This window comes from Ictalurus punctatus, chromosome 3 (assembly GCF_001660625.3).
Source record: "Ictalurus punctatus breed USDA103 chromosome 3, Coco_2.0, whole genome shotgun sequence".
NCBI classification, from domain to species: Eukaryota; Metazoa; Chordata; class Actinopteri; order Siluriformes; family Ictaluridae; genus Ictalurus; species Ictalurus punctatus.
In genome coordinates this window covers 29,395,121-29,422,783 of record NC_030418.2, presented here as the reverse complement: position 1 = coordinate 29,422,783, position 27,663 = coordinate 29,395,121, and the positions used below count along the sequence as shown (strand labels likewise).

The 27,663-nt window shown below is 38.3% G+C and overlaps 1 protein-coding gene and 1 long non-coding RNA gene across 4 annotated transcripts; both read right to left on the bottom strand.

The window, feature by feature from the left end:
- Positions 1–104: 104 nt before the first annotated feature.
- tesk1a (testis associated actin remodelling kinase 1a) lies at positions 105–27,505 on the bottom strand. Of its 3 annotated transcripts, XM_017463051.3 has the most exons (13): positions 27,329–27,505; positions 23,654–23,856; positions 21,025–21,195; positions 20,539–20,839; positions 14,241–14,362; positions 14,066–14,114; positions 13,800–13,946; positions 13,243–13,325; positions 9,826–9,916; positions 8,507–8,590; positions 8,060–8,146; positions 7,268–7,364; positions 105–2,944 (listed from the first exon to the last, which is right to left on the bottom strand). In XM_017463051.3, exons 4-13 carry the CDS (start codon positions 20,716–20,718, stop codon positions 1,872–1,874), a joined length of 2,013 nt encoding a protein of 670 aa, XP_017318540.1. In that variant the 5' UTR covers positions 20,719–20,839; positions 21,025–21,195; positions 23,654–23,856; positions 27,329–27,505; the 3' UTR covers positions 105–1,871. The 3 variants fall into 3 exon arrangements, with proteins under 3 accessions (XP_017318540.1, XP_017318541.1, XP_017318539.1); XM_017463052.3 differs by having other exon boundaries at positions 20,539–21,192; XM_017463050.3 differs by lacking the exon at positions 27,329–27,505 and adding an exon at positions 25,258–25,508 and having other exon boundaries at positions 20,539–21,195.
- On the bottom strand, positions 4,921–7,261 carry LOC124627683 (uncharacterized). Its single transcript, XR_006982148.1, has 2 exons — positions 5,773–7,261; positions 4,921–5,137 (listed from the first exon to the last, which is right to left on the bottom strand). It is a non-coding gene; the product is annotated as an uncharacterized LOC124627683 (long non-coding RNA).
- Positions 27,506–27,663: the final 158 nt, after the last annotated feature.

Sequence of the window (27,663 nt, the reverse complement as noted above, 5' to 3'; positions counted from 1 at the left end):
GGGATGGTGTAGGGACTATTAAAAATTCCACTAAACAAGATGGCACGAATTCATTCATTTATTCATCTTTAGTAACTGTTTCCTGTTTAGGGCTCAGGATCAAACAGTGGACCATAGTTAGATGGCAGATATCAGGTACCAACGCTACCCACTAGAAAATTACCCACTACAAAATTAGTGAGTCAATGCAACATTACTAGCCAGACACAGGGTTACAGTCAATATTTTAATGTTGAAAACAGTTTAATAAATAACATAAATCATTAACATTTATTAAAGCTAATTTTCCCCAGAACTGATGATGATAATCATTGTGCTAAGTGCTTTTATATGGGAAAAAAGCTAACCTTTACACAGTAAATACACACTTAGGAATCAAATGTAATTCAGCCTTTACATCCATCATGTCAATCACAAGCTTCTGTTATTATCCAAGAGATAGAAATTATAACTAAACTGTACAAATTCTGTAGCATCAGTAGTAGATTATGGTCAGATTAACACTTTCCATACAAAATACATTCGTCAAATGAGATTTTGATCGACGAGCACAGGACGTTGTTTTAACTTTACCCTGGGATTAAGTTACATCTTTTGCAAATTCAGTTGGTTTTGGGAACAGCATGTTTTTCCATTTAACCGTGGACATCTCATTTTCAAACAAAGCTTTCCGCTAGATAAAAATGGAAAGTCTCTTTAGGCATATCCCTAGCCTAAAAAAGTACTATGCAAGAGTAGCACCGTGTTACATTATAGTGTAGTGTTTTGCACAGTCTGCATGCACAGGCTTTCAGCACTCACATCATGGGCAGGTGGACCTTTTAGATGGACTCATGAGGTTAAGTTCAAAATCATGCTGTTAAATCAGTCGGGGAGTGAACCAGAACACACAGGACATGTTGCGTCTTTTTTTCAAGATTTCTACAATTTCACTACAATTTTCATCTTGTAAAAATGACCAAACCTTCATCGGTTTGATTAGGACTCATGTTGATGGTTTCATTCACAACCCTGCATGTGATTTACATTACAGTTTCAAATAGAAAAGTCGTTTTGTTTTTTTAAAAACATTTTGAAGTGAGAATAGTCCATCCTGTGTGATCTGGTTTAGCAATCTGTAAATACACGTACACGATAGTACTTTAACAAGCAGCAAAAAACCTGACCAGCAAGGATCATCTGTGTCACTAGAGGGTGACAGTAAAAATGACACACATTACAACACAAGCAAACCCATGTTTCTATCAGATTCAAAATGGTGCATTCTCCATTAAAAAAAAAAAAAAGAATTAAACAGTATGTACAGTGTTGACTTATTGCACACATTGATTCTAGACATATTAACAACTTTTAGACTTTCTCCACACACACACACACACACACACACACACACATACACACACATACACACACACAATCTTTCACTATTATATCTTTTAATCCTCAGTTTTGGATGAGTGTTTTTTTAATAAATAAATAAGCTTGAATTACTATCACATTTATACATGGACTCTCTCTCTCTCTCTCACACACACACACACACACACACACACAGTCTTTTAGGGCAACATTACCACAGTGGCTTATGAAACTGAAGGTCTAATGTGGCTTAAATAGCACCTTCTCTGAATTCATCACAAAAGATTTTAGTTTGTATCCTAAAGTACCACAGCCAGACTTTCCATACTGTACATGTTTGTTTTTCTATAACACTTCACCTTTCTCTATCTTCCTCTTTCACACACACGCACACCCAAACACCCCATCTCTTACATCCTCACAGCACATTAGCACTAATAGTTTAACCATAGTGGTTATTGGCACAGCCACAGTGCCAAGGTTGTGCTTTAGTGCTCTACAGGGCACTCTAACTACGTCTGTGCTTCTGGAAGTGGCAAACCCGGTTCGCATGTTATTGTGGGCGGAGCCAGACCCTTTGCTCCTCGACACATCAGTCCGTTGGTTGACCTGCCAGCTGCTGCATCTCCCCCATTAAGATTCCTGTATGGGCGGAGGGGTGGGGTTCGGCGAGGAGGCGGGGCTCCACGCAGGCACACCGATGGAAAGCTAAAGCCCACCAGGCAACAGCCTGGACAGGAAATGATGTCATCTTGTTCGGGAGGAGGTGCCAGACGGCTGGGAGCACGATGACCGCGGTAGCCACTGAGCCGCACCCAAGGCACCCGGCCAACTCCCAGCATGCTGTTGTTATTGTCCAGGCGGTGCAGGGGTGAAAGGGATGGGGGGCCATTCGAAATGGGTACTGTCCAGCCATTAGTCTGAGGGCTGAAGGAAGAGGAGAATGAATAAGAACCATGAAGGAGAGGCTTTGCTGTTGATCTCAGGGCACCCTCTGCTGCATCAGGAGAGCTATTGCAGTCCATGGGTTCAACCCGACAGAGTCCCTCCACCTCTGCTTCATTTTCCTCCTCCTCATCTTCTTCCTCTTCTTCCACACGCTCCAAAGATACCATGTCCAGATCCAGCACCATGCCAGGGTCCTGCCCAGCATCATATGAGCCAGCCATCTCTTTTGCTGTCTCTTCTTTTCCTCCATTCTTCTCCTCCACACTTTCAGTTTCAGGCTCATGGAATGAGGTCAAAGGTCGACCCAGATCAGGAGTGCAGGGTAAGGACTGGCATCGGCGAGGGGGGCCTCGAAGCGTCGAGGCTCCACACAGTGGTGGAGAAGAGGAAGGCTCAGGGGGCGGGGGCAAAGTGAAGGTCAGGGAGATAAGTGACTTGCTGGGTGTGTCAAAGAGCTTGATGTGGCCGCCGTTCAGGTCATGGCGTAAGGAGAAGGGGTTGAGGCGCACCGGTGTGCCCACACACGGACTCGAGGCTGCCGGCAACAGGGCCGACTGACTCCTCGCCAGGCGCTGGGTGCCCAACTGGCACGGTGAACTCCGCCTCCTGTACGGGCTCTCATCAGCAGCAATGGGTTCTGAGGAAATCAAAAAGCACTGTTATGACACGGCGGAATAAAATATACACAACTATCTACTGCTCACAGATTAAAGTGATAATATGTAATAAATGAAACACTTTGGAACGTGCTCTTATAGGAAAACCATCAACTTCAGGTTGTATCACACCACATTCTTGACTTTTTCTTACAACAGCACATCCCATCTTTTTTGCACTCCTTAAAAAATGCCATGTCAACATCCACAAAACAAGTTAGTTCCAGTCGCCCCATTATCATCCTCTCTTTTCTCCCCTCTCCTAGAGTTAATAAGACAAAAAAACACATCTTGTCAACTGGAAAGTGGAATGTACCTGAAAACTTGTCCATAGTGAAAACTTACTGAAAAATCACTGACACTGGAGACTCCTTCCATAAATGTTGAATTAACGTCTACCTACAAAAAGCTTCACTGTATTAATGAATATCAATTATTCTTCGTTAAATAACACATTTTAAATCTATTTATAACCTACAAACCTGTGATTTGCCTTGCAGCTAGAACTACTGTACTGTCAATACCTTCTGAACAATCACGTCTGATAATTCAGCAGTGCAGTGGTATGAATTAAAATATACTTATATCAATGACATTTTTTTTTCTTGATAGCTTGAGCATGTGACTTCCATTTTTTTATCAATTTCCAACTAGTACAAAGTGCTTACATCACATGTACGGCATTTAGAAGACACCCCTTATCCAGAGCGACTTACAATTACACAACTGAGCAGTCGAAAGATAAGGGCCCAGCAGTGGCAGCTTGGGAGTGCTGGATTTGAACTCACAACCTTCCAATCAGAAGTCCTAGAATGTGCAGAATGTCCTAACCGCTGAGCTACGACTTCCCACAAAAACACCCTTGCTAACTAGTACAAAGTACTTGTATTAACTTAATCTGTGAAGTGTTTGTTTTTAGAAGAAGAAGCCTTCATAAGTCATACATTTACATTACAGAACAATGAAATACTTTTTCTTTGCATAACCCAGCTTGTTAGGAAGTTGGGGTCAGAGCGCAGGATCAGCCATGATAAGGCCACCCTGGAGCAGAGAGGATTAGGGGCCTTTCTCAAGGGCCCAATAGTGGCAGTTTGCAGTGCTGAGACTTTAACCCCCAACCTTCTGATCAGTTACCCAGAGCCTTAACTGTTAAGCTACCACTGCCCCATATTGCACCTTATAATAGTAAAAAAACAAAACTATTAATTGTAATGCACTTCCATTTAAAAAAGAAAGTTAAATTATCTACAATATGACAGATGTGCATTGTGGTGAACATGAATCCATCTGCTTTAACAGATTTCTGCAACAGTCTGTTATCCTTTACCTCTTTTCGTGGTAGCCAAAAAATGGCATTTTTGTCTGTTTTGGGGGTACCTGTGTTCAGCATTGATTTGTTTTGTGATATCACACACCACAGTAGTGGTTAATGGCTCATATGAAAGTAGACACTTAAGACTTTAAGAATTAGCAGTTATTTCAAGTATTTCTTCTTTTACCTAGCCTACCTGGGGAAATATATTCAGATATTTTTTTTAATCATTAAAAAAATTGTTTACTTTTAACACAAATGTTATATCTTCACAGCAAATGTTGATATCAACTCCATTCTTGGTCTCAAAGATGTCCCACGAACTTGTCCATGAACACCCAAAATATGACAACGTTATCTCTAACCAGTAAAATTGTGTGTAAGGTCATCCAAACACAGGTAAAAACCTCTCCAAAATGGCACCAAACCTCTCCAAATTGCATAAAACCTCTCTAAACGGCACAAAGCTTATAAAAATGGCACAAAGCCTTTAAAAATTGCAGACTTCTAGAAATAGCAAATTTTTTTTTTTTTTAAAAGGCACAAAATAACCTCTCCAAATGGCACAAAATGAAAACAAATGGCAGTAGCATGAACTCTGTTACACAATGTGTAATTTCACACACACACAAAAAGTCTGAAACATACTTATAAAATATAATGTTTATTAAAAATAGTGCCAGAGCCCCAGGTGAAGGAGCACTTGCTCTCCTAATGGCTCAAATGATAGACACACGAGTGACCCCTCTCCTCTGACTTCTCTGGGGGGTAGCTAGAGCTGTCAGTTTTGCAGTGGAAACCTCCATGTGGTAGAAGGCCTCAGAAGAAGTGTGAGGAGGATCAGGAGCCTTTTTCTTCTTCTCTGTAACAATAAATAATCATAAATACAAAGTACAATAAGTACCCAAAATCACCCATAGTAAATAATAAAATGGCTTTTATATTTATATAATAATAATAATAATTCTACATATTATGTATAATATATATTCTATATAACCCATGCTGGTGCATTTGCCGTTGTTTATTATTATAAAAAATGCAGTGCCGTGTTGCATGTAGAAAACAAACACTGCCATGTTAAATGGCGTACTTGCATAGTGCGTTTATCCAAAGCGCTTTACACTGTGTCCCATTCACACACACACTCACACTCACACAGACCAACGGTAGCAGAGCTGCCATGCAAGGCGCTAATTTGCCATCAGGAGCAACTTGGGGTTCAGTGTCCTGCCCAAGGACACTCCAGTATGTGGAGTCACGTGGGCCGGGAATCGAACCACCAACTCTACGATTAGTGGACAACCCGCTCTACCACCTGATCCACAGCCAGCCCATATTGCATATAGAAAACATACACTGCCATGTTGCATGTGGAAATATTTCTGCCGTGTTGCATGCAATACTCAAGAATTTCATACTGCATGTAAAAAAAATACATTTCCATACTACATGCAAAATGAATTTTAAAAAAAGAAAGCAACATAATTTACGTACCTGCCAAGGACCGTGCCCACTCCATGCTGGAATATTCCTCAACTCAATCCACACCGAGTTCCTCCAAAAAAAACAAAGAGCCACTCCGAAATAACTCCTCCAGAATCTGTGACGCATTCAGGTTTTTTCGGGAGCACGCCGCCGCTTTAAGACGCCGATAAATCGCACGCTGAGCAAAAACCAGTAGAAAACTAGCGATCAGAAAAAACAACCAAACATGCAAAAATTTGCTGTATAAAGTTTTGCAGGAAGACCGCTAGAGCAGAAAAGCCATTTACTGATAGTTTCTCTGCACGGCCCTGTAGCGCTTTGCTGATTGGCCTGTACCCGCTGACATATCTCAAGACCAATGGATGCGTGTGTAAAATGTTTAATTGTGCTGATTACGCTTTTGATTTTCTCAGCCTCTGAGTGGTCAATCATGTCGAGTTTGAGCTTATTTTAAAGCTAAAAGTATCTACAATTGGTCCATGTGGGTGTCAATCAAGTTAGACTGCCCTATTAAAATTTAGGAGGCGGGTTGCTCAGCATAGCCAAAGCAGATTAACTTTTTTAGAATGTATCTCATTTCAGTTTATGGCTAATTACTAAATTCGAGAAGGGTGGGATATCAAAACACTTAATGCATTTTGAAGAGGAGATTTATGACTAAATATGGAACTTTGCATTTGTTTTCTTCAATAAAGCTGACGGACTTTATACCGATGGAAATTTGCATGATTTATAAAACCGCGAACGAACTGGATTTTCGTCTATGTACGTAGTATAAGGTAGTAAACATTTATACAAGTCCGATCTTTGGTTTAAATGTTATAATTTTATTGTGGCAGTTGTATACGGTGTTTTACTATCAAAAAAGCTTTAGTCGTGCTCTCCGATTTACTTCTGTCTCAATGTTTTCGTGGGGAGGTGTGAATTGTTTGCCCAGCAGGGGGCTCAAACTCCGCCCCTTTCCCATCCCCCTGCTCACCAGCAGTTAAGCACACAGTCATGAAACTTCACACACAGAAAGCACCATTCCACCAGCGGAATGGAACGCCAAGTGTCAGGGTTTATGGGGTTAACTCATTTTCTTTCTTTCTTTTTTTTTTAATAAAAAAAAACCTTTGTAGTGTTGTGTTTGGATTTAAAATCCCATTATTAACAGTGTACCTCAAGTGTAACAATAGTAGCATTTCTCAATTTCTCTAATTAACTTTTTCAAAAATAATATTTTAAATAACCACTTTAAAAAAAAAAAATCCAGCATATATGTAGAGGTCATTTTGAATAACAATGTGATATAAGATATAAAAAATGAACATAAGCATAACCCTTGTAACTTTGCCATTTCATTTTTTCTTAATTTCTTCATTTTTTCTTTACAGTACATGTCTTGTAATGATTCTTGTGATGATTTTAAGCTTGTTTGAAAAACATTTGACCAATTGTGTCTCAATTGTGTCATTTATTTAGCAGTATGCTTGCTCTTCCAGAAAACAAAAGCTTTTCTTGCCTAGTGTAACAGGTGTCTCAGTCTTCTCCCTCTCCCACTCCATCCTCTCCAAGGTCACAACAATGTCAGAGAATGAAGGACGCCTCTCTGCACACATCTACCAGAAGAGGGCAGAAACGTACACTTTAACATGGAAGACAAATCTGAATGCAGCATCGTCTATCAAGAAACAATAACATGTTCTTACGTGCAAATTAGGCAATCTTTACAAATTAAAAATGTACTTTACAGGTTTGGAACTTGAATGCATTTAAATATGAACAAACTTATACTTTTATAGTCTGCTCCAAAACTATTGGAACAGCAAGGCCGATTCATCTGTTTGTGCTGTACACCAAAGGCTTTTATTTCTTAGTATTTACATCTAGATGTGTTAAACAACATAAAACATAAAACCTTTTGGCCTCAGAACACCCAATTGTTAGGTGAGCAAAAGTATAGGAACAGATTTGTTTTGAAGAAATATATTCATCTTCAGATATTCATCTTTTGATCTCAAACCCAAATGGTCACAAACAAATGAATTGGCCTTGCTGTACCAATCGTTTCGGAGGGGGCTGTAAGGTTCATTTAGTTAGTCATTTAGATTACAAGACTCCATAAGCTCAACATGGGATATTAAAATATGCCAATGTGGAATTTCTTTTGTCTTCGTATATGTATGAATTTTGGACAATTACTCAAGCAGTGAAATTCGTTCTGACAGCCATAGTACAAATACACTTATATGAGGACAGTATATTGTATGTGTGTGTAGCTGTGTGTGTGTCAGTGTCTGTACATGTCCCTTACATTGCAGCAGTTAACAGCCAGACTGAGGAATGCAGGTGGACAGTCTCCAACCATTTGCTCAAAGGTTTCCACATCCAGCCCAAAGTCCTACACATGGATAGAAGCTGTGATGAATCTGACCATCAAATATTAAACACATCTTGGTTTAAAATACGAGAACAATCATTCAAACAAGGAAATTGTGGCTCATGTCTATGAAATGTTTTATATTGTGAACCTTGAGAGATTTGCAAAAGACTGTTGTGCCTGAACAGGATGCGAATTTGATTTGCATGATAGTCCACAGAAGGAAGTCATGAAAAATTCACCACTACTGCTGTAGTTAATAGAGGATCCTTTTACATGGATATCAATAACATATGAAAAATTCATATGGGATGCAGTGCATATGTGCAGTTTATGGCACTTCTGACAGTCTGAAAGTACATTTAATTTTCTGAGCAGTACCTCTGTTCGAGGGAGGACGTCTGGGTCGGCCTCGATCCGAGCAATGATCTCACACAGAATGATGCCATACGCAAAAACATCCACCTGTTTGGAGAACACAACGGAGCATTATTGTCTATTTTAAATTACTACATTGGCAAAGAAACCATTTTCTTTTTCCTACAATGTTGTCAATCAGTCAAGACACACATGGTGATGACATTTGATTTTTGATTTTTTTTTTAAAATTCAGTTCCTCTATACGAATATGATTCATATCCTATGTTATAAGTAAAGAAAAAAAATACAACAGTTTATAGGAAAAGGGTTATAAGAACATAATCAAATATGGGGTGTTGTGATGATCAATAATCCAATATTAACCCGATTAAGAAACTACCGTGTACACAGCGATTATTGACAAATCGAATTAAGATATGTGGAGTATTCCTGTTTTAGTGGCATTATCGACGTGCATTACAGACATGTACACACCTTAATCAGAATACTGTCTTACTCAGTATAAGGTCAATAATTAGATTATTGCTGTCTATGTAAACGTAGTCACTGTTACCATGTCAGAGTTGATTATTATTATTATTATTATTTACATGTCCCAGGGTGTTCTATTCCTCTGATACCACAGCGTATACAGTACACTGTGTCATATTTTATTATCAGTTTACAATTACTTTAATTGTCGTGGAAAGTTCACAAAACTGTTATAGCTGCTATAACAGAAGTCAACTAGTCTTTTTTTTCTCTCTCTCTTTTGAAGTTAATACAACCAAAAATTCCTCTGTCTTGTAGACTATCCTGTGGTGGAAAAATTTACTGACTATTACAAAGCTCCGCCACTGGAGATCCCTTCAATAAATGTTAAATAAATGTCGCCTTATGCAAAGCTTCATCATATTAAAAATTATAAGTTTTCTTTGTTAAATAACATAATGACTTTTAATCTGTTTATTATTTGTCTTAGATTATGTGGAATGTCCGCCATACAAATTTCTGTGAATGAGCGTTTACTATTAAAATACTAACATATTAGAATGAGCATTTAAGAATAAAACAGCCCTTTCATAATATAAATGGGGGGGGGGGGGGTCGCATTTTATTGCTCCTGCTTATGCTTACAGCCTTATCTGCTATTTTGAAAAGAAAACAGGATTATATTGCAGGATTATATTATATTAGTGTTGGGTAAAACAAACTGCTCAAGTTACTGACCTGGTAAACCAGTATGAGGATGGGTGTATTGATAGAGACTTCAAAGTACTTCTGTAAAACACTTTAGATAGGGGGCCAAATGATACAAATGTAAATGTAAATATAAATACCTTCTCATCGTAAAGCTCTCCTCTCAGTACTTCCGGAGCCATCCAGTAGGGGGAGCCAACCACGGCCAGAGGCTGCTTATCCACTCCATCACTGCAAGACATTGGCAGGTTTTACATGAAATGTTGAAGAATATATTAACCCCCTAATCTCCCAGGTCTAGACTTACAGTATCATAACTATTTACCTTTCTTATTTCACGGAATAATTTATAGTAAGTACTAGATAAGATGAAACATAAACCAGTGGCCATATTCACAAAGAATCTCAAGCCTAAAAGTAGCTCCGAACTGGCCAATTTAAGAGAAACTGTTTTTTTAAAATGGATGTGTTAACCCTAAAATTAAGACTTTTTTTTTTTTTACTATAACAGTAATTCACAAAGCATTTTAGTACTAAAACACTAGGCCCTACAACACTTAATGGTAGTGCTGAAGTCACTAATGCCAAGTCGTGCCATGCCACGACACCATTCTGCATTCACAACACCATTCTGCTGTTGGTGAATAACGGCACAACCCAGTTCATGTGTTTAACGTATTCAATAAGAACAAGATTTAATAAGGTATCATGTTGACTGTAGGAGTATTTTAATGAATGTGCAGTTTCTATCTATCTATCGATTAAGTAATACCGTACCAGATCAGAATGTACACAACTCTCTGCTACCACATGAAAACTGCAGCATTACAAAAATAAACAAATGTATATTCAAATGAAAGTTGTTGATTTCATAATATACTAATCAAAACTCTATACTGGCATTGTAAATATATTTTCTTTTAGATGTTAACAAACTACAAAACACTAAATGGATGCACTACAGAGTAGTGTGCTAAATACAGACTGTGTAAAATGATACTAATGTACATTAAAATAAAAATCCTGTAATTAATACACATGTACAGCCTACATTAAGTTTGCAGAAAATATACGCTGACTATACACTTTATTAGGAACACGTGCACAACTGCACAGTTATCTAATCAGCCAATCAGGTGGCAGGAGCACAATGCAATAAATCATGCAGATACAGGTCAAGAGCTTCTGTTAATATTTACATCAAACATCAGAATGAAGAAAAATTGTGATATCTGTGACTTTGATCATAGCAAGGATGCTTGTACCAGAAGGGCTAGGTTTAGTATTTCATAAACTGCTGATGTCCTGGGAATTATACACACAGAATGATCTCTAGAGCTTACACAGAATGGTGCAACAGTTCTGTGAGGGGGAATGTCTTGCTAATGAGAAAGATCAGAGGAATGGTCTGAGCTGAGAGGAAGTCTATAATAACTCAAATAAGCACTCTTTACAACTGTGGTGAGTAGAAAAGCATCTCAGAACTCACAACACATCATACCATGAGGTGGACGGGCTACACCAGCAGAAGACCACATCAGGGTCCACTCCTGGCAACTAAGAACAAGAATCCGAGGCTATCATGGGCACAGACTCACCCAAACTGGACAGGTATTCCTAATAAAGTGGACAGCGAGTGTATTATATATTTTATATTTTATATATGTTTTCATGTATGAAATCAGTTCAAATTTTTTTATGCGACAGTACATTGGGATTATATTTATGAAACAAGCAACAGCAACCCCGACCTTACTGTTAGTTTTAGAAATTCCTTAGTTTCCTCTCAGTAGGTTTGTGGATAAGTTATAAGGAGAAACCTCTAGTTAGGAACTCTTAGTGGAAAGATTCAAATCTTTGTGAATGGGCCCCTGATGTTTTAGGAGTTAACACAGAATTTTAAAAAGTAAAAAAAAAAAAAAGAATGAAAAAAGCTTTAACAAGACAGTGGCTGCTACAGACTCAACGTAATAACTCTAGATCACCCTAGTAAAATAATATTTCTGCTCAGATTAAATAAGGGAAAGTCATTTGGATATCCTGTCAAAAACAAGAAACAGTAGGCAAATAATATCAGCCTTCTAGTCTCCAACCACACTGTGTGCATGGTTACTGCCAGGATTGAAGGTGATATATCTGATTAAGACATGATATACAGTATACTGAAGGAACACTGATTAAACTGGGCATGATGCCATGTGCAGTGCATTACTGTTTAATGCAGTCACATCACAGCTGATATAACAAGAAAGAAAGTGCATCACACCGGCATTTGTAGCGCACTTACATACTATGAAAACTTGCAAGCTTGCTAATAATGAAGTGCACGCTATAAATGTCCTGAACTCCTGGACGTTCAAACCCACAGTCATTATCAGATTCAGGAATCTTTGGAATAATGCTTACATGCAAAAAAACATCATCGCTACATCAGCAAAATATAGTGAAATTAATTATTTTATAATTAATACACTACAGGACAAAAGTTTGTAGACACTTGAGTGAAATGTTTCTCATGATCTTAAAATGCTTTTGATCTGAAGGTGTTTGATTAAATGTGTGAAATCGGTGTTGTAGACAAAAATATAATCCTTCCGACGTATTCATTTCTTTCGTTAGAAAACTAACATTTTATTTGCAAAAAAATTTTTTTCCAACGGACGACTCGGAGCGAAATATTCCGAAAAGCAGCCGATAAAAGTCCAGCGTAGGTGTGAACTCCTTTAATACTGTTTAAAAAGCATCTCAGGGAAATTCCTCAAGAAATTGGTTAAGAAAATGCCAAGAATACATTTCTGGAAATTCTAGGAAAAAAGGGCGTCTACTTTGAAGATGATAAAATATTAAATTATTTTGATTTATTTTGGATTTTTAAAAAAATTTTATCACAACATAATTCCCATAGTTCCATTTCTGTTATTCCAGAGTTTTGATGACTTTATTATTATTCTAAAATGTGGGGAAAATAATTAAAATAAAGAATGAGTGTTCCTAAACTTTTGACCAGTAGTGTACATGCAAATGATTCAGATCAGGACTGAAAGACCAATGCAGAATACAATAATTAACAGACTACAAATCCCCCTCGAGTGTAAGACATGCATGCTTAAAATTTTGTCTGCTTTGCATAAAAATCACTATAAATTAAGATGCATCTCATGACACTTCATTATATTGGTTGTATTAATGTAAAAGTCTGTGTGTGAGCAACTATTTCTGCTGTGCATGATCATTATTTCAGTATAATTTCCCTTAATGCTTGAATTTATATATTTTAAATATAAGCACACATCAACATTAGGTTAATACAAAAAAATCATACATTGCTTTACTGTGTATTAAGTCATACCACATGCACAATAATGTCTAAAATAACAATTATAAATATTCATCGAAATTAATGTTCCTTCACATTTTGCTCTACATGCATAAATCTGTGCACTGAAATAAGACTTGGAATTGGGATTTAGTCACTTTTTAAGCATTTTTTAAATGTTACATATAAGTATATTTTATTAATGTATATTTAAATGTATATGTATATAAAAAACACTGACCTGTAATCAGGGATTTTCTCCGCCAGACCAAAGTCTCCAACCACAGCCGTGAAAACACCGTTCTCACAGCGAACTAAGCAGTTCTGCAACATACAACAGAGAGAGGAGTTTGTTTCTGCTCAATATACAAAGACTTAAAACTAGAATGAAGGAGTCTCCAGTGTCAGTGCCTTGTAACAGTTAGAGGTTTTCCACCACAGGAAAGTCTTCAGTACAGAGAGCGCTGCATTTAGGGGTTTCTCAGTAACAAGCTGTATTATCTTATTAACTTCAAGTGAAACTGAGGGAACGACTGTTTATAGCTGCTATGATGTAAGCGATAACACTAACTTGTTTCACAGATAAAAAGTATTCTGTAATCAATAAAAATGTCATTTTTCTGCCAAATTGCTGTGGTATAAGATGAGTAAAGCATTTCAGGATGTGCCATTATTGGAAAACAGTAACTGTTACAAGTTTTTGATTATTTTCCTATAAAAGCACACTCTATGTGTTTTATTACATACGAAGTAAACTCAGGTTATATTATGTGTCTGTGTCTGTGTGTGTGTGTGTACCTTGGAAGTGAGGTCTCGGTGAAAAATCCCCTTGCTGTGAAGGTACTGTAGTCCACGTGCAATGTCCAGAGACAGTCCTATCCTCACAGCCCAGGATAAGTATATATCACTGTCCAGCAGCTGCTCCAGATTACCCCCATTGATGTACTATAACCATATATAACCATATATAACCATACAAACCAGACGACAATTTCTTATTTTTAATAGTATATCCTGTAGTAATAGTATGGAGCTTCCATGTAATATAAAAATCAAAGTCTCACCTCAGTTAGAGCATGAAGCTGTCCTTCATGGACACACACGCCGACAAACCTGTTAAAAAAAACATTTTCAAAAAGTCAGCAGAGGACAACCAAGACTAATCAAACATAACTGACGAGAAAATAGCGTTAGTGTGTTTTGTGTGTGTGTGTGTGTGTGTGTGTGTGTGTGTTAGACCTGAGGATGTTGGGATGGCAGAGGCGATTCATTAGCTGCACTTCTCTAAGCATGTTGGCTTTGTTGCTGGCCAACGTGTTCATCTTCAGAGCCATCACCTGCCCTGTGATCCTGTGCTGGACCTGAGACACAAAGAGAGTTTTCTGGGATTAGCAAGCATCACTTGAAAACTCTGGGTTCTTCATATTTACAAGTGTAGCAGTATAATACATGAACCTTTGTGTAATTCCAAATCAAGTCAAAACAAGGAAATTCTTCAGTCGTGATCACATTCACATACATGTTTTTTTTTTTTTTTTTTACTAATCAATCAGTAATTTAAAAAGTTATCAAAACAGAAACTGATTCAAGATATCTCTGTTGTTTAAGGCAGTGGTTTTCAAAGTGGGGGCCGCCAGGGGGCGCCCAGGGGGCCTCAACAATAAGATGTGAAAAATAAATAAATGTATGTTTTCTCTTTCTCACTCTCAGACACACACACACACACACACACACACACACACAATCAATTCCTAATGTAATGTAATGTAAAGATGTAAGATGTAATTATTAATTTTTAAAAAAAAGGGGGATATATTCAGAAGTCTGTATTTTTAATGTGTTTTAAAGACATCTTGCAAAAGGGGGGCCTCGGTCAAATTTTAATGCCATTTGGGGGGCCTTGCCCTGGAAAAGTTTGGGAGCCACTGGTTTAGGGGAATTGTATAAGTTTAGTTAAATATTGATTAAAAAACAGCAAAAGACATGTCAAACTGCAGTTCAATTAACAGCCATAGACAAGCTAAAAATTACAGGCTTCTTTAGGCTACACTGCTAAAGCAAAAAAAAATAAATAAAATCAGTGCAATAAATGTGCAAAACAATATGAGCGGTAATCAAATTTAAGGATGCACCAATACTTAAAACACACACATGTAGACGAGCTGGTGGCTCAGCTGAAACGGTTCATTCTGAAACTGAGGGCGCGCAGCAAGGAAGCTCACCAACAGAGTTCTTCTTATCACAGTGAACAAACTTCTTTGTCTTCTTCCTTGTCTGCGAGCAGTCTATGCAACCCCTAGCACATTACTTTGTGTAACAAGACACAAGATACACAGAACAGTGTTTTTCACTGTACCCTTGCCATGCACATTTTGTTGTTTTCACTTTCTCCAGTGAACTGATTCAACTTGTCACCAAAATCTGCCAGAGCCATATCACCCTGCAGCTCTTGCCTGGTTTCCCACTAAACCTAAGCAGCGTTGAGCCTTTCCAGTACCTGGATGGGAGACCTCCTGGGGAAATAAAAGGTTGCTGCTGGAAGTGGTATAAATGAGGTTGTCATATTATGGTGCATGGAATGGTCTGTGTGGGTCCCAGTATAGTGCCAGGGACACTATACTGTAAAAACAGCATGGTCGGATGAGACATTAAACCGAGGTCCTAACTCTATGTGGTCATTAAAAAAATCCCAGAACACTTCTTGTAAATGAGTAGGGGTATAACCCCTATAACTCCGGTGTTCTGGCAACATTCCCCCATTGGCCCCTATCTATTATTGCCCCCTAATAATCCCTGATTTGGCTACATCACTCTCCTCTCCTCTCCACTAATAGCTGGTGTGTGGTGGGTGTTCTGGAGCACTATGGCTACCGTCACATAATCCAGATCGTGCTACACACTGGTGGTGGTTTGAAGAGATTTCCCCCTCCCCCATACATTGTAAAGCGCTTTGAGTGCCCAGAAAAGCGCTCTATATATATATGTGTGTGTGTATATATATAGGGTACTCACTACAAGTGTATATTTTGATATTAATGACACTTAATACAGATGTGCTGTTTGGCACAATATCACATCTCCATAGCTGATATTACATCAGGGTGAAAACTAATGCTGGGCCTGGCATTCAGCCTGTGTGTGATTTATACTCAGCTCCATATTAGGAATAAAATCTGCTTGCTGCAGATTGTGCTACAATATGCTGGCCAGCATGATGGTGAAAGCACGCAGCAGTATTATGTTTTCTATGGGTTTTTAGATGTTCTGTGATAATCCGGTATGGAAGACAGAAATGAGGGCACTAACTCACAACATAACAATTAAGTTTGAGGATCTTCTGCAATATACAAAAATAAAACAGGCTGGTGGCAAAACGCCTGATTATAGCCGTTGTAATGCAAGTGATAACGGGGCCTAACATGTTCCATGAATGTTCCAAAACATTAACTATAAACTAGAATAGTCACCAATCGGTGATACCCAGTATTGGTATCAAGACACCAAAAGAAATGGTGGATCGGATATGGGAGAAAACATATCAGGTATCGGATCCTGTAACAGATTGGAAAAATTGGAACTGTATTTGGAAAAGAAATTTATTTCTGGAACATATAAAGAGACTTAGTGGTGAGCACGTTTGCCTCGCACGTCCGGGGATGAGGGTTCGACTCTGTGCGTATGGAGTTTGCATGTTCTCCCCATGCTTCTGGGGTTCCCTCCGGGTACTCCAGTTTCCTCCCCTAGTCCAAAGACGTGCATTGTAGGCTGACAAGTGGTTTCAGTATCAGTAAAGAAAGTGATGTTGTGCCACCTCTATTCTAAATGGATATATATTTTTTTAAATTCTGTCATCCTTTAATGATTGTAGAAATTGTAATTGTTGGAAAATGTGTGGTTTAAGAGTAGTGCAAGTAGTCAGAACATGCCGTTATTGGATAAACAATCAAGTCCTCATCATACTACACCAGCATTGATTATCTTTCTTTAACAGCACACCCCTTGTCCCTTATTCCTTACATATCAGTCTTTTGATGAAAATTGAGGGAAAAGTTTGCTCAGGATTGAACTAAGATACGGACCATCCACTTTACACCGTGACAAGAAATGGATGTAGACATCACCAAGTCACCATTCATACACTACATGTTGTGTACACATAAGACCAACATTACCCTAATGATAACAAAAATAACAAAAGGAAATGTTCATACTCCAGGAAAGGGTGGAGGCCAGTAGAGTATATAAACGAGTCTTTAAACAGGCACTACACAGCACTACACACAGATTTGCTCTGTAGGTTTCTAGGTTTCTGCTGCAGTTCTATACTGATTCGCATGTTTAAGAGTTATGCATTATAAATGATAAGTAACAGGGACAGTGACAGAGAAAGAGGAGAAGTATTAGTGACTGCTCAGCACTAATAGGCTTTGTGGATTTCCCGTCATCCCACCTGATCTGCCGTCACAATGACATCACACCGAGAATTACACCGTAACCCCACGCGCTCCCTCACGTACACCAAACAACCTACACACATAAACCCTAATGATCTCCTGCTCTCATTAACCACAAGCCTCAGTCTTTCAATGGAAACTAAGCTGCTATTTACTGTGAATTCTTCTTTTCATTTTGCAATCTGCAGTTATCTTGTGCAAATGTGTACTATGATGTTTGTCACCAGTAATTTCACACAAATGCTTAAAGAAGAGAAGTGAGTATTGTGTCTATTAGAGAGATAATACCATAAACATCTCAATATGTGAACAGCAATGGAATGAAGGGGGTTACTAAAATGTTAGGCATAATGATCGCTTTTATACTACAGCTGTGATACACCAAACAGAATATCCCAGTTAATGAGCACACATCATAGCCTATACATTTAATATTTTAACTGTCAGCTCATTTATGTATAACAATGTCCTATTAAAAGGGCAAACTTGTCAACAGTAAAGGGTTTGTTTTCACTAGTAGTGAAAACTACTGTGATAAACTTTGTATGTCAAAGCGAATTCACTGATTAATTCACTGATATATATATATATATATATATATATATATATATATATATATATATATATATATATATATATTAGAAATTAGATATATATTAGAAATGTCTTATGATGTTATCATGGTATTTTTGTCATATTGCACACCCCTTGTCCAGAGTGTCCTTAATTTTTGGTTTGGTCCCGGGCAAGAATTTCAGTGCATCATTAGCAGCATGTATGAAAGATCTACTCATTAAACAGCTTTTCATGTAAGATATATACTAAATTAAGTCACTTCACAGAAACAAGTCAGTTTTTTAATTGTTCTTTGGGGAACAGGAGTTAAGTAAATGTACATAAACTGCAAAACGTATGCCGTTCAGATCAAATTATTTTTAATGTACACAAAAGAAGATTATAGGAAATAGTTGGGGGTTTTTTTAATTTAACTTGTTTAAAAACAATAAATCTACATCCACTTTTTTGTAAAGCTGCTTTGTGATCATGTATATTGTTGCGAGAGCTAAAGAAATAAAATTGAATTGAAAACACTGATGAAGTGGTAAAACACTTAAACAATCAATGTTCATTTAACAGGTTTTGTATCGACCCAATTCCCAAGCAAACTGCCGTTTTTGTAGGCAAATCAAATTCATGACACTCAGCATGTCTATGCAAATATAATAAATATATAGGCCTAATAAATCCATTACGCTGAAAGTGCAGCATTAAACAGTGTAGCTCTCAAATGCAAAATGTCCCACCCTGATCACCGCCATCCTCAAGAGCTGTAAAATGTGATTTAACACTCCTTTAAACGCAAAAAGAAGGCATTACAAACTTGATTATTATTCTGATCAATATTACTCCAGCATGATAGTACAGACAAGATGGAAAACCATATAAATTAGTCGTTTCACTGTACTTCACACAATCTTACAAATGCAATTCTGATCAATAAATTCGATTGTTCAAATGCTTTCCATTTGGTAATAAATACATGTTGTCAGAGGAAGTGGTCTACAGTGAGCGTACTCTAGGGCACAATTCTAAGACGTTGACATAAAACAAGCTTCACATTAGTGTTTATATGGCATTTATCTATACAGTGATGAAATCCTCTGACTAGAATTTTCTATATAATTTTATACATATAGTTTTGTATCTAAAGCCCAATGAGTCCTGCATCAGGAATGACTCAACGCGGCTCACGTCAAGAGCAAACAAGTCAGACGTCGTATAGTGTTTGCACACCGTTACACAGAAGATTTTCAAACAATGCGAAAGGAAGTGACGCGGAAAAATGTTTGCTCAAGGTTACCAATTCGTAGTGTACAGGAGCTTTATAACGGTCACAAAGAAGCTCTATAGGTGTGTGTTAATTATTTACGAAGAAGGAAGAAGGAGAGGTCATTCACTTTGACCATTCAGGAATGTAAAGCAGTGTGTTTGAATATTGCGATAAGAAAGATTGGGAGATAATTATGACTAGGCAATGATATTCAAAATTTCATCTTGGTATTTCTGCAACAGTGCTGCTGAATTCTCGATTCTGATTGGTCAGGATTTGTTGATTATATTTCTATAACAGCAGCAGAATAGTTCTGGCTGCAATGCAAATCACAGATTTATATTAATTTGCTCATTCTACTCTACATGATCACATGTATGGTAGAAACCTATTCACAGTGGCATGTATGGTGGAACCACACCAAATCTAAACCTAATAATAAACCAAAAAATGCACTAAAGAAAATCCTGTAATTGTTGACATGGTGAAGCTTTCTGTAAGACGTTTAGGTAACGTTTATGGAAGGCGTCTCCATTGTCAGGGCTTTGTGACAGTCAGTAAGTTTTCAGAAAAGAGCAGTTTACTCTTTCTGGGTTCTCTGCAACAAGACAAGCTAATTTTTTAACGTAGTAAGAAAAATCGAGGCTGTTGGAGGAACAACTGTTTATAACTGCTATAACACAAGTAATAACAGAAACATACTTGCTTTATGGACAACCTAAACATTAAATGGCTAAAAAAAATCACTAACTGTATTTCATTAATAAATTTAAATCATTGTTGGCAAACTATTGCGGTGTAAGAGGAATAAAACACTTCAGGGTGTGCTGTTTTTGGAAAATAACCAACTTCTTACCATTTTTATGTCATTTGTTAACAATTATAAATGTCAATTTATTAATGAAAGACATAGTGATTTTTAACCCTTTGGATTTTTAACCCATTTTTAACACATTCAATGGGTCTGAACTTTTGTTCTTGTCTTATAAATCATAAATGAAATACAGGACTTTAGCTTTTCTTATAGAACATTCCGATATTTAAGATAGTATCCAATTTAAGGTAGTATCCAGAATATTTAAATATGAGAAGAATAATGAATAGTTTCTAATCACAAACGCTGTAAATCTGCATGTGTGGTCCTCAGACACAGTGAAAGCAAAGTCAATTGATAGCGATGGTCAGTTAGTAAAGGGCAGTTTAAAGTAAATATTCTCATTTTGGGGTGGGTGGGGGGAGGAAGGAAACTCACCTTGAAAACTTCAGAGAAGAAACCAGAGCCAATCTTCTCACAGAAGAAATCATCGATTCGTGCCAGGCTGGACACTGCACTCCGCAAAGCCCGGTACGACGAAGGCCGCATGCGGTTCGGCCCATGGAGTCCGTGTAGAGGCGGCTCCCAAATCTCTGCGCTCGTCTCACATTCATCCATGGTGATGGACGGAAATACAATTTATGATGAGGTCCTGTTGGTCACTCGACCCATGGCCCAGTAAATATAAATAAACCTTTCGTTGAATCAGCGTCTCGGCTTTTTGAGTGATGTCCACACGCTTCCGTATTCCAGAAGAGGAAAAAATAAAACAGAGCTCACTTTTACTAAACACACTTCAAAGGTTTGTAGACAGGATTTTTAAATCCCAGATTCATTTTCATCATTTTTTTTCATTGGCAGCATCTATAAGGTTTGATGTCATCTCAAGCCTCTGGTCTTGGGTCCTCTAGTGTGTGTGATCACCTTGTGATTGCTTTCCTTTGTAAGCTTGATAGGTATGTGCGCTCGTAGGATGGAAAAGACAGTAAGTGTGTAATGATGTTCTCATTGGCTGGTGTTGGTCAAGGCTCCGAGAGAAACACTCCTGACCCTTCTCCTTCGGTCCACGTCACCAATGCAAATACACCAGAGCTGCTGAAATGAGAAATGACAATTAATGTGTAATAAGTATCATATTCTTATCAAAAAGATGACAACCTCTGTGGTACCCCTGCTGCCATCATTTGTCTAATAGCCAGACTGAGTGGATTTCCTGCTTAACTGTTTTTTTAATCCACTTGTGATGGGATAAAATTCCCTTGTGGTGGTAGATATAATTTACATTAGTGATAATTCAGTTACAGTTTAAGGCTGGATTCATTTGGGATGGCTGATCCACAATAAAGGAGTTACTGAAGATGATGGATGGATGGATGAGCTGTGTCAAACTGGCATGCTCAGTAGCCGGGGCATTAGCTGGACTGTTAATCATCCTGGGCTGAGCCCAGATTCTTCTCCATGCATTTTTTCAGCTAGTGGCCTAAGTTTTGTTTTATGGACGCTGAAGTAACTTAACTGATCATGTTTGACATGATCAGAAAAAGTTGGATTTTATCATAAAACCTGCCTCGGGTGTTGTCACTGTTTGTAGGACTATCAGTCCAATAAAAGATCAAACTTTTCTAACTAGGTTAGTTTGGTGTCGCTAGCCATTGGGAGGCACAGCTAAGCTATCATTGTCTGCTACAATGATCTTTCCTTATGCTCTGCTCATATCATGTTCACGTAAACTGGAACTCATACAGACATTTACACACCTTGTTTTCCTGCTCAGTATGAGGGGATTTTACTGTTTCAGTTTTAACCCCTTTACTGGTTAAAAAAAATTGTCGTATATCCATTTTCCCTCACACTGACTGTGTGAGCTAGCGTTTGGCAGAATTGAGAGACTGTCAGCCAATAAGACACGAGTATTTCCACATATTTTCCTGTAAACCCTGTCTGATTGGTCTCGCCTCCATTCACTGAAGATATAAAATTACTACAACACCGTGTTCGGTTCAGTTACGTTGTGACAAATCGCTTCAAGTGGATAATTGCTCAGGGCTAAAGAAAAAATCTTCAGAGCTACAGCCCGAATACCAGGGCCGGGTTACACCCCTGCCCAGTAGTAGAGAGAAATAATGCAATCAACTGCACATTTTTGCTAATTTGCTGTTCAACCAAAACCAACCTTTAATAAAAGTAATTAGTATTAAGTATATTAGTAACAAGTCATTTTATGACACAAATTGGCAGAAACTGCTTAAACAGGTGACACTGAAGTTGATTTCATTTCTAATGGGGTGCCAGTAACAAGTAGGCCTATTTCTGACTGTTTTTTTTTATCCAGTAAAATGGGATAAATTCCCTTGTGCTTGTATATATCGAATGTGACCGGTTTTTAATCATTTGGAATAGCATTATACAGTAAATTCAATCTGTACACCCCAGCAGTAACCCTATAGGTATTCAAAGGTCTGAATACAGCAAACTGCAGAACTTTACAAATTTGCCAAATTAGTGTCAAACCAAAACACAACGTTAATAATACAGATTGAGTTTGTTTCTACTAGTAGACCTTTTTACAGCACAAATTGAAAGACACACAGATGAAACCGATGACAAATTTTAACACTACTTCTCAGTCAGGGTTAGTAACTATACAGTAGGCCTATTTCTGCTTTGTTTGTTTGTTTGTTTTTTGTTGGGATCGGGATAAAATTTCCTTGTATTAGTACATATAATTTAGCTTAAATATAATAGAATAAATGCATAAATGCTTTGTGCTTGTGTATATAATTTAATTGCAGTTTTATGCTGATTTGTGGTGATTTAAAACACCTTTACACATTAAACCCAATCTGGCAACCCGACAATTAAACCTGTAAATAAATCTGACAAATGCAACAAACTGAACATATCATTGGTTATCGGGGGACAATAAATAGTAGGTCTGTTAAAATAGAGTTGGACAAGATAAATACTTTGTGCTTCTGCACATAACTGAATTACAGTTTGAGGCTGAATTTTTTTTTTAACGTCAGTCTCAGTTTCAATCTGGCAACCCCAATAACCCTATAGCAAGGTTAAAATGATGTGAACCGCCAATGCATTAGTGATACGTTTGGCACCAAAATTTTATCTCAGATATCCGCAGAGTTTGTTTGTAGTAATGTGTGTGAGTGTGTGTGTGACTGTGTGTGTGTGAGAGAGAGAGAGAGAGAGAGAGAGAGAGAGAGAGAGAGAGAGAGAGTGGGGCAGCCGCACCATATTTCATGCTGTGATCATTTAGGGGGATTATTAAAGAGAGGGATCCACTGCGGAGATCCATATATCTGCCTGAATTACACAGACTGCTATAGCGCGGATTTAGTCTTAATATTATACTGTTTTATCCATATTTAATACGCAATACCAATTCTATTCATGTCCATGGAGCATTATTTAACGCCAAAATCTTTCTCATCCAGATTGAGGTGATGGTTTAAAGAATTCAACTGTTAACGATGCGCCGGTTTAATCGTTTTTAAACGGTTTAGCCCTGGTTTGAAATAAATAAACCGCTGCTTACCTGATTTCCACAATATCTCTTTCTCTCTTCAAACACCTGGGAATACAGGAAGTCGTAATTATCCGATGCTGCGGTCGTTAATCTTTCCACCTTGGTCCCGTTTTTCCGCCTCGGCCCATCTTCGGATCACCGTCGGCTTGTCTCGGCCACGGCCAAATCGCTCACTAATCCTGCGCTCTGATTGGTCAGCATTCGGGGCGCGCCTGTAAAGGGGAGGGACATGTGAACGCCGGGGTGTCGCGCACGCGCAGAGCGAGCAGCAACGAGCTCCTCTTCACTCGAGCGTGAATCCTAAATAAATCCCTAATGCACATGAGCTTGCACTATAATCCATACACCAGTATTTCATACACTACCACGTGGATTTGTATAGGATGTTGGAAGCTATTTAAATTCCAGGCCAATTCTGTAGGCTAGTTTCCTCATAATTTCAGTCTGTGGTGTTTGGGCAGCACAGTATAATAGCTACACAATATAAACGTCCTTTTATTCCCCCTGCAGTGTGTTGTATCTGTGTCATTTATACTGGGATTGAACACGCTGAGGTCACAGCTCCTGCCTCCCTCGTCTCTGTGCTCAGCATTATTCAAATAAACTCCAGAGAAACTGCATCAGTGAACACCTAGTGCCAGGAATAAAGAGTTTCAGTTTCCAAATGAACCTTGAAGACTTTCCCCTGTTATTCTACGTCACATAATTCAGGGGTTTTCCAAATGTTTGTAGCCACAATTTGGATTGTATTTGTTTCTTTTTCATTTCTTATATTTTACTGGACATATAAATAACAGAGCAGGGGTTACATCAGTGGCAGCTGGTGGCTAGGGCAAACCCATACATATCTCACATTGGCTCAGCCACTAATCCCATGTGGGACCACTGCAAGCTACCCTGCAGGGGGGCAAGAGCCTATCAATTCTGTCCACCACCACCTTCAGGTTGTCCAGTTTGCAGCCTAGAACCCCAGATTTCCTGATTAGCATATTCAGATTCATTGAATCACCTGCTCCGATTCTGCTCCCCCGACTGATTTCAGGAAAGAATATTGCACTTACAACCACAGACTGGTAGAAGGTCTAAAACAATTTGGTATATACATTGAAGGATCTGAGTTTCCTCAGGAAGTAGTGTGGTCAGTCTGCTCATACCCTTCTTGTAGACCGCCTAGCTGTTGGTCCTCCAGTCCAGTCTGTTACCCCTGTTTTCCTGATTCTTGTTATATTCAACTTAAGCGAGCATACTGTGAGGGGAAATTACTAATTTTTACTTTGTAATAAGTTTGTTCTTGTTCTGTTTCATTCTCATGTGAGGATAATGCCTAAGAAGGCCATGTCATGTCACTGAGATCATTACAGAATGGTTATCTGCTTACAGAGACACAAACAAGTTCTTCTGTTCAAGGTTCGTCTAAACATCTTACAAGATCCTAAAACAAAGCCTGTTTGAACTGCATCAAACTGCTTCTTATCGGTACACAGATTTATGTCATGCTCTGGGTTTCATATATATAGTAGTGGTTTAGTACAAGGGCTTCAGAGCGCTCTCATTATTCTATCCTGCTTTATTCTATCCTGTATCAACCATCTTTCTGTAATAAACCTTTTTACCTTCAGAGGGCGAGTCTGCGAGTGTTGTCTAATTTCCACAACAATTTGGCGTCCCTGGGTGGGCTGTGCGAGTCTTTTCAGCTTTTCTGGACAACAAGCAAACCGGAGGCCGCTCGAAAAAGTTTCATCCTGAAGACCGTGTTGACGCAAAGGCAGTTACCACTGACTGGTAGGAATCATCAAGAATTTAGAATTAGAATTAGAATTTTATGAAGTCATAGTGTATTGCTGTCTGTGTGGAAGGGAGTCAATGATTTAGAATTAGAATTTTATGAAGTCATAGTGTATTGATGTCTGTATGGAAGGGAGTCAATGATTTAAGAAATGCGTGTATTACATACAAATAAGTATTACATGGAGCAATTTCTTATAAGAAGTTCCAGGAACTTCGCCTCTGCGATGGCAGAGAGATTGGTGTTTCTTAGATCACAGCTTCAAAACTAAAATTTATACCGACGGGTATATATATATATAGAGAGAGAGATAATAACGGTAAAAATATTTGCTAACGGAAAGAGTCAGGTTCGAGCAATAAATAAGTAAAGAGAGTACTTATTAAGAAGCACTAGAGACGCAGTATTTTTGCGGCGGGTTATTATCAAGCGGGTTACCCCATTGACTCATTCCATCATATCAGTGGTACATAATATATTTGGCAAATTTAAGGCACAAGTAAATTCTGAGATAAAAAATAAATAAATAAATAAATAAATAAATAAATAAATAAATAAATAAGGGAAGAGAAAACTGTAAGTCCTACCAAATTGCTGCATGTGGACTCGCCTTCACAGGTAAACTCTTTTACATTCTTAAGGTTTTCTCTATTGAACCTATAGGTTATATGATTAATTGAATGTCGAGAGATTTGGCACACATTTTGAACCTTTTCTGTCTGTGCATGAGAATGCATATTCACTCGATTTTCACTCGAACGTGGTTAGCACGTTCGCCTTACACCTCCAGGGTCGGGGGTTCGATTCCCACCGTGGCCCTGTGTGCGGAGTTTACATGTTCTCCCCGTGCTGCAGGGGTTTCCTCCAGGTACTCTGGTTTCCTCCCCCAGTCCAAAGACATGCATGGTAGGCTTATTGGCATGTCCAAACTCACAATGTCACACAGACACATAATGATTATTCTATCACTGAACACATGCGGTGTGCAATTCGCAACCCTCCACAGACTAGCGAGATGGGGTTTGATTCGCTGAACTCGGGGGATGGGGCTCATGGATATTAACCGTCTGTCTACCAATAGGTGTAATAATTCTTCTTGTCTTGCTCATTTCGCCTTGTATTGTTTCTCTCATTCGGAGCAGTCTCTCACGCTGAAAATCACTAATGACCAAACGCTGATGTTGACAAAGACTGATTACTATCCCTATGATGACCAACCTCTCTTGTATCCTAAACCTGACTGGGTATCAGATTCTCTCAGTGACACTGACAATGACGACCCATTGACATCCATTTCACACCTATTGTAAATATTCCTTTGACCATGACGATTCTCATTTCACCCTAAATGAGCTTGCTTGACTACAGGATACTTTATATCCACAAAAACAGTCTTATTGCCTTCATTATGTCTGTATCATGTTGAATTCAGTTGAACCGTGAAAGGATTCTGAATTTCTGATGTACTCACAGCCTTGTAATTTCTCTGTTAATTTTACTTATCATATTTTGTAATGATAAAATGGGGGAAATGTGAGGGGAAATTACTCGTTTTTACTTTGTAATAAGTTTGTTCTTGTTCTGTTTCATTCTCATGTGAAGATAATGCCTAAGAAGACCATGTCATGTCACTGAGATCAGTACAGAATGTTTATCTGCTTACAGAGACACAAACATGCTCTTCTGTTCAAGGTTCATCTAAACATCTTCCAAGATCCTAAAACAAAGCCTGTTTGAACTGCCTCAAACTGCTTCTTATCGGTACACAGAATTATGTCATGCTCTGTGTTTCATATATATAGTAGTAGTTTAGTGCAAGGGCTTCAGAGCGCTCTCATTATTCTATCCTGCTTTATTCTATCCTCTATTAACTATCTTTCTGTAATAAAACTTTTTACCTTCAGAGGACGAGTCTGCGAGTGTTGTCCAATTTCCACAACAATTTGGCGTCCCTGGCTGGGCTGTGCAAGTCTTTTCAGCTTTTCTGGACAAGCAAACCGGAGGACACCCGTAGAAAAGTTTCACTCTGAAGTTTGCGTGTTGACGCAAAGGCTGTTTGTCCTTTATTATGCAGAAAGACCAATGCAGCCTTACCACTGACCGTTAGGAATAATCAAGAATTTAGAATTAGAATTAGAATTTTATGAAGTCATAATGTAGTGCTGTCTAACAAGCATGCAGTTAAGGTATCATATTCATGAATCTGATGTTAATCTGAATCATTACTAAATGT

Coding starts and splice junctions, on each gene's coding strand:
- tesk1a (XM_017463051.3), bottom strand. CDS start 20,718: ATGGATGAATGTGAGACGAGCGCAGAGATTTGGGAGCCGCCTCTACAC. Junction 13,326..13,799: donor ACCGAGACCTCACTTCCAAG/GTACACACACAC, acceptor TGTATGTTGCAG/AACTGCTTAGTTCGCTGTGA. Junction 8,147..8,506: donor ACGTCCTCCCTCGAACAGAG/GTACTGCTCAGA, acceptor ATCCATGTGTAG/GACTTTGGGCTGGATGTGGA.